We start from the raw sequence: 11,606 nt of genomic DNA on the forward strand, positions 1-11,606 counted from the left end.
GCTGTGGGTGGGGCACGCTCCTCCTCGGCTCTAGCGGAAGAAGGTGACCCGCATTCGCGTGTGGCCCTTGTGTCGATCCACACTGCGAGTTGGCAACGGGGATCCGTGCGCAGGAGTTTCCCTCCGGTGGTGAAAAGGGTCGAAGAGTCCGCCGGGGCCTAGCAGGCCCCTCCCCTGGGCTACAAGGACCCGCCTCTCTATTCCCCAGATAAATTCCTAGTGTCCACCAAATTCCTCAGCGCTCTCTCACACTCCTCTGCGGCCAGGACTCCGGGGGTGGGGACACAGAGCCGGGTTCCTCTCCGCAGAAGCCCTCTCGGTTCCTTCTCACAGCTCTGCGAAGGGGAAAAGGAGTGTAAGACTCAACCAGCCCCCCGACTCCCGCTCCCAGCACGAGGTGGCCGCTCCGCCCTCCACCCCCGGGGGCCCACTGGTTTGGGGCTCGCGCTCTCTCGCTCTCTGTCCCTCTCCTTCCTTCTCTCTCTCTCTCTCTGATCCTCTCCCCCAAACATGTCCACCGGCTCCCTCAGCGATGTGGAGGACCTCCAAGAGGTGGAGATGCTGGACTGCGACGGGCTGAAAATGGACTCGGGCAAGGAGTTTGTGACTTCCAACGAGAGCACCGAGGAGAGCTCCAACTGCGAGGCGGGGTCGCCCCAGAAGGGCCGCGGAGGCCTGGGCAAGAGGAGGAAGGCGCCCACCAAGAAGAGCCCCTTGGGCGGCGTCAGCCAGGAGGGGAAGCAGGTCCAGCGCAACGCGGCCAACGCGCGCGAGAGGGCCCGGATGCGGGTGCTGAGCAAGGCCTTCTCCAGGCTCAAGACCACCTTGCCCTGGGTGCCCCCGGACACCAAGCTCTCCAAGCTGGACACGCTCAGGCTGGCGTCCAGCTACATCGCGCACTTGAGGCAGATCCTGGCGAACGACAAGTACGAGAACGGTTACATTCACCCGGTCAACCTGGTAAGTCCGCGGGGGCCCGCGACGCGGGCCGGGCGTCCCCGCCCAGCGCGCCCGCGGCGCGGTGAGCGCGCGCGCGCCCCGGCCACCACCAGCCCCGCGTGCCTCTGGGGACCTTGGCGGGCGATCCGCGCTGAGAGCCGCTGGAGCGGGGATGATTTATGCAAGTGCTTAACGTGGCAGCCCAGTTAAGATTTTTGCAAGTGTCCTGAGCTGGCAGCGAGGAGGGATCCCCCCGCGCCCGCGCCATCAGGGCTGATGTGGGACAGGGAACCCCGACGAGATGCTGCGCGCCCACAAAGGCATTTTATTCATCTCTCTCTTCTTCTTTTAGCCGACGAGACCTTGATTTTCCCCTCTAATTTTTGTACATAAAAACACCCAGCTCCTCTTCCCTCCCAAGTATATTTAGGACCATTAGATATAGACAAACTCGTGCCCCCATAATTGTCATCTAAGCCCCCAACTGCTTAAATATTCTGCGCTTCTCTTATCAGCACGTTAACATTTTTAAATCCCAGGAATTCTAGTAAACATCAGCATAATCCGCAGATTCTCACAAATATCAGTGTCATAAATAATATTCGAATAGGTCACTCTTGCCCAAGATTTAAAAACGTGTTACATTTTATCTTAAAAAGTAATGACCTTTCAGTCTGTCTTAAAAAAAAAAAAAAAAAAGGAATGCTCATTGAGGCTAAATTTTTCTCAAATGCATGTTGCCATGCAAGAAGCACGGTTTAACTCCTTTTTGATTTGACTTCATTTTAAAACTTGCAAGCTCTAAAGAAAAACAACCGCAACTTACTAGCACCTTTGTTTATATATGATAAGAAGGAGAGGTTTTCCTCTTGAAAGTCGCCTTATCGGCCAGCACTAGCGGGAGAGGTTTGAAGCTTTGAATCCTCTTCTCACTGAATTGGTTTCAGGAATTGGGGGGAGGGGATGCGGAAGCACACTTTACCCTGGTAAATATTTTTCCCCTCTGACCACAGTTTTATTTTACTTTTTTCGAATAAGGTGAGTAGATAGCTTTCTTAAAATCTGGAACCAAAATGAAAGTACTTACCTCATTTACAGTTGCTGCTGCGTTCATCTCTGAACAGGAAGCTTGAGTGAGCTGTGTTATAGAACGCCTGGGAGAAGAGAAAAGGCAGGGCTCGCTCAGCCCAGTAGGAAGATGATGTTAAATAAAATAGGCGCGTATATTCTTTTATTAGCATTATTATTAGCATTTATTAGCATTGTTCCCTTGAGAACCAGTGGTTCCTTTAGAAACTGTGGTCAAAGCCCGCGTGTGTGAGGGAGGAAATGAAAGTTGGCAGGAGAAAAATAGATGGGGGTGAAAGCCAGAGGGCCGGGAAACCTGACCACGGCCTCGGAAGAGGCCTCCGAAAGCCGCTTCGCCTCGAACCAGGTATCCACTTGCCACGAGGTCCTTCTTGGCTGCCCAGCTCAGGCTGACCGTGGCCTCGGCCTCCGGGCTGGGCCACGGCCCCAGCCACTTTGGGCTTTCCAAGGGCCCCCTCTCTTGGGGTTCCCTTACAACCTAGGATGAACCTCTTTGCTCCAACACCCCGAGCAGTGACTTGGCGCCAACACTGCTTTTTTCTTTATCCAGCCACCGGGCGCACTAGAACCCCGAGTAAATTGCAGAGATAACGGGTTTTTACAACTCACCGCGTGCCCCCATCTCGCCCTCTCCTCTGGTCGCAGGCTCTGAGTTCACCCCATCCCCCCCTCTCCGTTGCCACTTACCTCCAACGCCCTCTTCTTTCCTGCAGACGTGGCCCTTTATGGTGGCCGGGAAACCCGAGAGTGACCTGAAAGAAGTGGTGACCGCGAGCCGCTTATGTGGAACCACAGCATCCTGACCTTGGAGGTGCGAGTCTGGGAAAGGCGCGCTCCCGGGGGGAGCGGGCCCGAGTCTGGGAAAGGCGCGCTCCCGGGGGGGAGCGGGCCCCGGGAAGGCGACCCCTGCCCTCCCTGCTCTCTGTCTCTGCTTCCCCCTCGCGACGCTCCTCTCCCTGCCCCCTCCCCCCCACCTCGAGAACACTTTACAGCGACGAGGAGATTCGTTTCCAAACCAGAGGAGATCAATTGTACTTACAAAGATTCCCATCTATTTAACTTTATTAACTTCTACCGTGAATGACTCTGCGAGCCTTGCTGGTCCAAGTGCCATACGTAATTATAAATATATAAATAGATAATAAGAGCATATCGACGTGTATCTTTTGTACAATATGTTGTAAATTGTAGATCATAGAATAGCTGACTTTGACAGTCACATTTATAAAGTAATTCACGTAAAGATATATATTTTTTTCAAACAGGTTTTGCTACTTTCAAAAATAAATCTTTCTTTATATTGCTAAAAAGCCCTGACATTAGTGTGATTTCTTTGGGAAAAAAAAATTATTTGTAACAGAAGAGCTGGGGACTATGGGGAAGCTTGTCAATAAAGGCGGTTCTTTTGAACCTCAAGCCAAAGTTCTAGAGAGGGGAAAAGATTCAGTTTCCACTGTCAAGGTGCAGATCTCATTTTGCACTGAAACGTCCAAAAGAAACTCTGGTCTCAGGTTTGCAGGTTACTTTGAAGACAATTATAAATAATGTAATCGTGAACCCAAACGGGCAGTGTTGAAGTTACCAACAGTGACACGATTCGAGGGAAAAGCACACCAGAAAAGGAAAATCCGCTTTTCGTGTATTCGCAGTGTAATTCATGACACGGGCACTCAGGTAAATTTCACGTTTTTCAACTGTGTAGCCGCAGACAGGAGCCCGAACAACCCACAGCGCCAGAATGGGAGGAAGAAATGCGAGTCACGAGAAGTGTAAATTCCGTAACCTTGAGGATGTGTGTTAACATCTAGAGAGTGCTGCAACATACATTATCGATTTCTTCTTAGTAATTAATAAGTTACTTCCAACACCAATCGTGCCTGCCTCTCGGTTACTGTTACGGGTAGTCCGCGCCTTCAGCTCCCCGCCACGACTTCCGGAAGACTGGGTTTTAATTTAAACATCGTCCAGGCTACGGAACAGCTCGCCGGGGAAGATTAAGTAGAGATAAACAGAGAGGCGAGGCCGAGGAGCCTGGAACCGGGTTCACTCGCTGCCCCAGCGCAGCCCGCAGCGGCCGATGAGCCAGATGCCCCCGGGCTGTTTAATGTTCGGGGTTATGACCGCAGTGTTTACAAGACGTCTTCGGTTATTTATACTGTTATTCCTCGCAGAGGGCCTTGAAACTTCCGCTTCATTTGCTCTTTCTTTTCGATTTCTTTCCCCTCTTTTTCTCGGCTCTGTTTGGTACCTGGAGTAAGAGCTCCCGTTCCGCCTCCTGCACCTCCGACCAACCTCAGGGCTGCTTGGTGGGTGGCACCCTCAGCCTGGCCTTTTGGGAAGAAGCCGGCGAAGCTCGCCCGACAGGTGAACCGCTGTGCGGGGTGGTTCTGGGCCAGTGATGGCATTACCAAGCGCAATTCTCCATTCTCCAAGGGCCGGGAACGTCGCTGACTTCTAATCTGCGTTCCTGTCCCTGTCATTTGCACGTCGGAGGACGTCTCTGGACGTCTGGCTTTTCTACCACTCCCCCAGCCCCCACTTGACCTTTAGGAGCGCATTTCAAGCTCTGGCCACCTCCACCTTCCCCAAACTCCCGCGTTCTGTTCCGTCGGGTCACTTCTACTAGAGGGCCAGTGCCCTCCCCTCCATGATTCTGAATCCAAGTCAGAGATGATGAGTCCCAACTGTTTGCATTTCACGTTCAGCAAAATTTCCAAACTTGTTCACAGTTCTGAGCCCTTGAGTCAGGTGGTCCATAGAGAAGAAACTTCTGCTTGCTCATTCTGTGGACCCCAAACTGCAAGAGGATTTTTTTTTTTTTAAGTCCATTGCCTCCTTCCTGTGATTTGAAGCCTTTGCTTTCAGCTTGAGGACAAGTCCATGAATAGGGAACATATGAGTTAAGCCCTAGTTCTGCCTCTAGCTTTTCACTGAAAGCACTCAGATCCTCAGTTTTCTCATCTCTGAAAATGGGGATAAATGTTAACATAATCATACTCATACTTTTCCTCTTTTGCTTTGCACAGCCTTAATAAGACCCAGAGGAGATTATATTTGTGTAATTGCTTTATAAAGGAAAAGATCTGTGCAAATCTCAGTGATTTTCACTAAGTGGCCAGGAATGAGCTGTCCATGCCTGACCCGACCTGAAAGTGTCTCAGCCAGGAAGCCCGAAGGGTATGTGTTTATAACACATAAGTGATGCTCTTTTTATTGCTGGAACAAAACTCCTTCCTCCTTTGATGCAACGCTGAAGGTTACAATTTTTCTTTCTGCCCCCCATGTACCTTTACCCTTCCCCAATGTTCTCCAAATTTGTCAACAGTTTTCTACCGATGTGACTATTTCCTAAAATTCTAGAACCCAGATTTCAAAGATCAAAGACAGGGCTGAGATCAGCACATAGGAAAGCTACAGGAAGATCTGCCAGGAGGCAGGGTTGTACTTGGGATCCCATGGTTGTGCACCGAAGGGAGCAGGCAACACTGTGGGGATGACTGGGTTATGGCTCCCGCTTGCCCCAGGAACATGGCAATGTGACTGCCCCAAACATCTTCATATACACATCCACAGTCTAAATGATTCCTCCCCATTGGCCCTTCTCTTCGGCCAGCCAGCCAGACCCCCGCACTCTCACACCCACCACGCCCAACTTTCCAGCATCTGCTGTCCTCCTGGTAACAGTCAGCCTACCTGTGTCCAGTCTAGGTACCTGGTGTGCCTTGATTTGAAAAGGAGGCAAGTGGCACCGGAGAAGGAATGGGGGACCTCCTTTGCTGCTTGCCAGAGGGGCGTGAGGGGTGGAGAGTGTCCTGTCTGTGACCTCTTAGTTATGAAAACTATCTTAGAAGGTGTTTTCATAAGAAGGTGTTTCAGAAGAACAACCAAAACAGGTTGTAGAAACCTGGAAGATAAACGTGTCTTCGCGTGCTCAGGAGGAGACAGATATTAACACTGGACCGTAGCTGGGGAAGTCCCCCTTCTCTCTCTCTCTCTCTCTCTCTCTCTCTCTCCTTCATTCTGATTGCTTTATGACTTTTTATGAGCAACTCACTGTGCTTCTCTCAGGTGTTTCTCTACTGTGAAATCAGAGACTTCTTTCTAAAAAGAGAAGTGGTAAACAAGACCTGGGAACGCTGGTTATACCGCTGGTTAGTGGGAAATACTGCCCAAGGAGACTTCTAAGCCGGTGGTTGTTTCAGGGTGTGCCATCCAGAATTACCTGGATGGCTGGCGGAAGTAGATTGTCGGGTTACAACACACACACCCCAGTTCTGGATTCAAAAGCCCTGGGATGGGGCCCCAAGCGTTTCTATTTCTCACAATTTCCCAGGGGACGTTGATGCTGCTGGCTCAGGAACCGCACGTTGAGAATCACTGTTTGGGGATCTGTCGCAAGGAAACCAAAGAAGCGAATGCAGAGACAAAGAAAATATTTGGGAAATTTTTTCTCAAGGGGTTGCACGTTCTGGGGTCCGGCTTCGTGTCCTTTTCTATTCCCTCCACGGGGCATGCAGTGTCTGCCTAATGCTTAAATGCCAGCGGGGAAATCAACCCACTCGTTCCAAGAGATGTGTGGCTGGCCCCCCTGTATCGACGTTTGTGCGCGCCTCTTGTGCTCTCCAGACAGATTTCGGTCGTCAGTCTACGAGTTACAGACCTGGATGGATTAAGGTCCTGCTGCTGTTGGCTCCTTTGCGACCCCTAAGGGGGAGAGAAATATGGGCACCCGGCATCCACGCCCTCTGCGACTCCCCGGTTGCGCAGAAGGTCCAGCGAAGATTTCCCTTTCACTCCAGTGGTAGGAGGAGGATTGGCTCCGGGATGGAGCCCGGGGCGTCGGGCGGGCTCGTGGGAAGTCCGCCGGAGTTGGGACGCAGGGGCGCTGGAGGGGTGGTGAGCGCCGGGTGTGGCTCGCAGGCTGGGCGGGGCCCCGATCCCAGAGGACAAGTGGGGAAAGGAGGGTTTTCCTCCGCGGCTTTTCTACCCCCCTCCCCACCCCCCTCCCCCCGAGCTGATGGAAGAAGGCAGGAGGAGAAGGAAGGGCGCTCCGAGCGCCGAGCTGCAGCCTACACGGCCTTTTCCGGGCGCCGCCTCCGCAACAGCGGGGTACGTGGTTCGGACCGCCCCGCGCGGAGGCGCCACCCGGGGAGGATTCTCGGGTTAGGACCCGGCACAGCCACCGAGGGGAGGCGCCCGCCCCACGCCGTTGGCGAGCCGAGCTTCCTTTCCTGGCCCTGCATCCTTCCCTCCAGATGCTGGCTGTGCCCCTGCAAGCTCGCGAGCTGCCAGCTGCATCGAGAGCTCCTCTGGTCCCGCTGGGCTGCACGCGCCTTTGATCTTCAGATCCGGGCGGGCTCCGCGGGGGCCCCCCCTCCTCCCCGGTCATGGTCACGGAAGGATTACCCACCCCCGGGACAGGGCTTAAAATCCCCTCCCCAGGGCAGAGGGAGGAGAAAGGAGTGAAAAGGTGGAGAGAACTGCCTTTTAGAACACAGTAGAGAGCCGACTTCTCCGAGGAACAACTTCATCCTTGTCCCCCAGCACCCAGCGGGGCGGTGCCCGACTCCTCCAGAAATGTGGAATCAAGAGGGAATCATTGACTGTCCGAGGCTATGGTGAAGGAAGCTGGGGCAAAGAAACTGACAGCGGGGCTGTTGCTGTGCTCGAATTGAAACTGAACTCTTACCATGAAGTCTCGGTACATATTTGATAGAAGCATAGACAAGCAGACATGATGGGACTAGGTGGCGTCACCCCCCTGCCCCTCCCCCCCCCCCCCGACGCTCAGATGAAATCTGTTCTTTTTTTCCCTTCCCAGTAGAAGATGACATTATTGGTTTTGAATTTATTTGGCCCTTGGGATAGAATCATTAGCTTAAAAGGAGCTTTGAGGAGCAAAATAATATGAGACACCTTGTAAGAATAAAATGATCCCAGGACCTTATTTTAAAATTAATCCAGTTGGTGATATTAATCCAGTTGAATTAATCCAGTTGAATTAATCCAGTTATCCAGTTGGTGATAAGGAAGTAGTTGGTTGCCTTTTAAGGATGCAGTTAGATCTTCATTTAGTGAATGGTATAGTGGAAAGAGCTTTTGATTAAGTCCTTGAACAGGAGACTTGACCATTTAGACCTTGGTTCTTCCATCTATAAAATGAGTATAATAATGACTCCTTTGATAACATAAGGTCTAGTGCATGTTAGACACTAATTAATATTTATTGTTCTCCTCTCTTCTCCCCTTCTTCTGGACCTTAAGTTATAAAAGTGCCTCAACGAATGATACACATTTACCCTAAACGGTTACCTAGCCAGTGGTAAACGATATTAAATTCTTGTGATGATCTAATCACCTTGGGTTATCTTGAATGTGATTAAGACAGGTTACATTCAAGTGTTGTCTTTCTTCAGTGAGACCTCACCACCTTAGGTGCAGTGGAAGCTACTCGAAATTCTGTATTTTTCAGCCTTCATCACTTTATCAATAGCAGGTAATTCTTATTTTGTTTCATTTCTCTGTTTATGTATCGAGTTGTGTATCTTCTCTAGCTCTCTGAGAACAAGGGCGATGTCAGGCTCGTTCACCTTGGTTTTCCCAGTACCTAGCACAGGGACAGGCACATGGCAAGTGCTTGAAGAAGAATGAATGGAAAAAGCTTAATAAGTTTCTTAGAGATGTCTCTGTGTGGTAAGTTCATGTTGCATTGCTGTAACCACTGTAATATATGTAACCAATATACGGTTGACATATATTGTCTAATCTTAATTTTAGAATCTGATGATGAACACTTACTCTGTAATAATTTAAAAAGTCATCACCAATTCTATCAAAAGGGAATTACCCTGACACATTGGTCCTCATCATATTAGAATTCTTTTTTTTTTATTTTTTATTTTTATTATTTATTTATTTATTTATTTATTAGCACTGAAACCCAGGAAAGGTCTATATTAAGTATTGTGTCTTTCAGAACATTGTGGGTCTCCCTTCAACATCCTTACCATCACTGGGGAGTGGTCACCTCTACATTGTTCTGCTTGGTTCCTGGGGTCTTTGACTAATCAATTTCATTAGAATTCCTTTTTCTTCTGCATTTTATGTGAATACCACCACCTTCTGCTGCCCCCTAACCTCTTACTTTCAGGCATCTGTCACCCACTCAATAGCTCCTTCCTCCACCATTTTTTTTTTTTTTTTTCTTAACAAGCTTTCTTTTTCTCCCCACCAAGGACTAAAAAGAAACCCAAGACATCTCTAAACCCAGGGGAATTTTTCAAACCAGCAGGGGTCATTTGGTTACAAGGAATAAAAATCCCTTCAAACTTGCTCAATTAAAAAGGGGAATGAGGCATTGTAAAGACAGTCCGAGGAATTTGGCTGACATCTCCAGGCAGAGAATAAACAGTAGGGAAAATCTACTGGGAAACTGAAAGTTTGGAGTGAAACACCCTCTCTCTCTCTCTGAGACCTTAACTCTGCTTTTTCCACCAGTCCTCTGCATTTTCTCCTCTGATTTTTTGTGATGAGTCACTTCCTACTCCTCCTGAACTTTTTTTTCTTTTTCTTTTTTAAATTTTAGAGAGAGAGAGAACAGACAAGCAGGGGAGAGGGGCAGAGGGGCAGAGAGAGACAGAATCTAAAGCAGCCTCCATGCTCGGTCGGATATGGGGTTCAATCCCATAACCCTGGGATCGTGACCTGAGCCAAAATCAAGAGTTGGAGGCTCAACTGACTGAGCCACCCAGGCGCCTCTCCTGAACTTGCTATTTTATATGTGGTTGGTGGGTTAGGTTGCTGACCATGGCCCCAGTTCCACACATACAGTTACAGCTCCACTTTCCAAAATTTGAACCTCCACATGTCTTAATTTGAATTCTCAAGATAGGGACTTGTTCTAAGAAGCTCTGAATAAACTCTCCAAATCAGTTGTATGCCTCTTGCCCTGTCAACTTTGGTTGGCTGGAGATGGATGGACAGGTTGGTTACTGACCAAGGCAGATTTTATGAAATGGAGGCTTTAGGTGAGACAAGAATCCCAAATCTGCTTGCTGTAAATGTAACCTAAGGCAATTAGGGCTGGGGTGTCTGCATATGGGCCACCTGGTTTTATTCTGCTATACCAATGGTGAGCAGCATGTGATGGGGAAAAGGTCAGGTTATTGTGTCTATGTTGTGGGAATGAGTGGGGATAACGACAGCAATAAAACATATATTCATAGAACCCACATGATCTGCTTCATGGAATAGAAAAATCTTATTGAAAAAAATCAACACCACTCTTGAGCCAATAAAATGCTATTATTGAGCATATTTAGAAATATGCTATTCAGCATAGATTCAGCCTTCTTAATATTTTTCATCCATTTGCATTACACAGAGCACATTCATATGCACTATCGTATTTTATCTTCAAAACAACCCTAACCAGGAGGTATTATTCTCCCTTTTCATGTAGGACACCTGAAACTCAGAGAAGGGCGGTAAATCGCGAGAAGTTATATCGTGGATAAGCAGCAGAAAGGTTAGCATAGAATTATTGTATTTAAACTGAAATGTGCTTCTGCCTTGAGCATAGGAGAAGCTCCAAAAGAAATTAAGGATGGCTGGCTGTAGCCCCGAAAAAGAAGTACCTCCAATGAAATCATGACACGATGCTTTTGTTTTCAATTCAAACTTTTGTTTCACACTTATTTAAAGATCTGTTTTAGACTTCTTAGTAAGTATATTTCTATCCTATGTCACTACTACAAAAAAGGGAATTGTAAGCAAAATAAGTTCATTAAAATACTCCAAAAGCTATGTTTTGCATTCGAAGTCTGATTTATTCTAAAATATTTATTCACGCTGCCATTAAAATCTGATGACTTTCTACCATTATGTATTATTTAGTCTTTGTCATATAATAAACCATGCCATTACATGATGTATTATGTCATATAATAAACCATGCCAGATCCTAATGGCTTAACACAGTAAGCATTTATTATCACTCAGAATCTGCAGGTCACTTGGGTGGTTCTGCTGGTCTGAGCAGGGCCCCGCTGTTCTCAACTGGCTCATTTATCTGTGGTTGGATAGCAGTTTGTCTGAGAGCTAGCTGGTCCAGGATGGCCTCACTCACATGTCTGGTAGCTGGCTGGCTATTTCATTGGCTGGAGTGATAAGAGCGACTGAGTCACATGTTTCTCATCACCCAGTAGGCCAGTCTGTACTTGCTCTCATGGTGACTTGGGAAGGAACAGAAGCAATGCCTCTTGGACCTAGATAGCATCACTTCAGCTGTGTTTTATTGGCAAATGCCAGTCACAGGGCATCTTGGATTCACAGGATGGGGAAATAGATTCTATCTCTTGATAGAATTACCTTCTCTTGACAGGAGAAGCTGCAAAGTCACATTGCCTAGAGCATGGGTCAGCAAAGGGTGGAGATTTGGAACCATTTTTATAATCAATCTGTCATATTGAAGTTTTCCTAAAACGTCTTCATTTTCAGAGTCTAGTCCTTCTGAATCGCTTCGCACTTTGAATTGCCAATATCTAGGGGCACCTAGGTGGCTCAGTCAGTTGAGCGTC

At 48.5% G+C, this 11,606-nt stretch overlaps 1 protein-coding gene across 1 annotated transcript; it reads left to right on the plus strand.

Moving 5' to 3' along the window:
* The first annotated feature begins 222 nt into the window (after positions 1-222).
* TCF21 (transcription factor 21) lies at positions 223-3,339 on the plus strand. Its single transcript, XM_060616706.3, has 2 exons — positions 223-960; positions 2,742-3,339. Exons 1-2 carry the CDS (start codon positions 511-513, stop codon positions 2,829-2,831), a joined length of 540 nt encoding a protein of 179 aa, XP_060472689.1. The 5' UTR covers positions 223-510; the 3' UTR covers positions 2,832-3,339.
* Positions 3,340-11,606: the final 8,267 nt, after the last annotated feature.

The sequence above is a fragment of the Panthera onca genome, chromosome B2, assembly GCF_046562875.1.
Source record: "Panthera onca isolate mPanOnc1 chromosome B2, mPanOnc1 haplotype 2, whole genome shotgun sequence".
Taxonomy (NCBI): Eukaryota; Metazoa; Chordata; class Mammalia; order Carnivora; family Felidae; genus Panthera; species Panthera onca.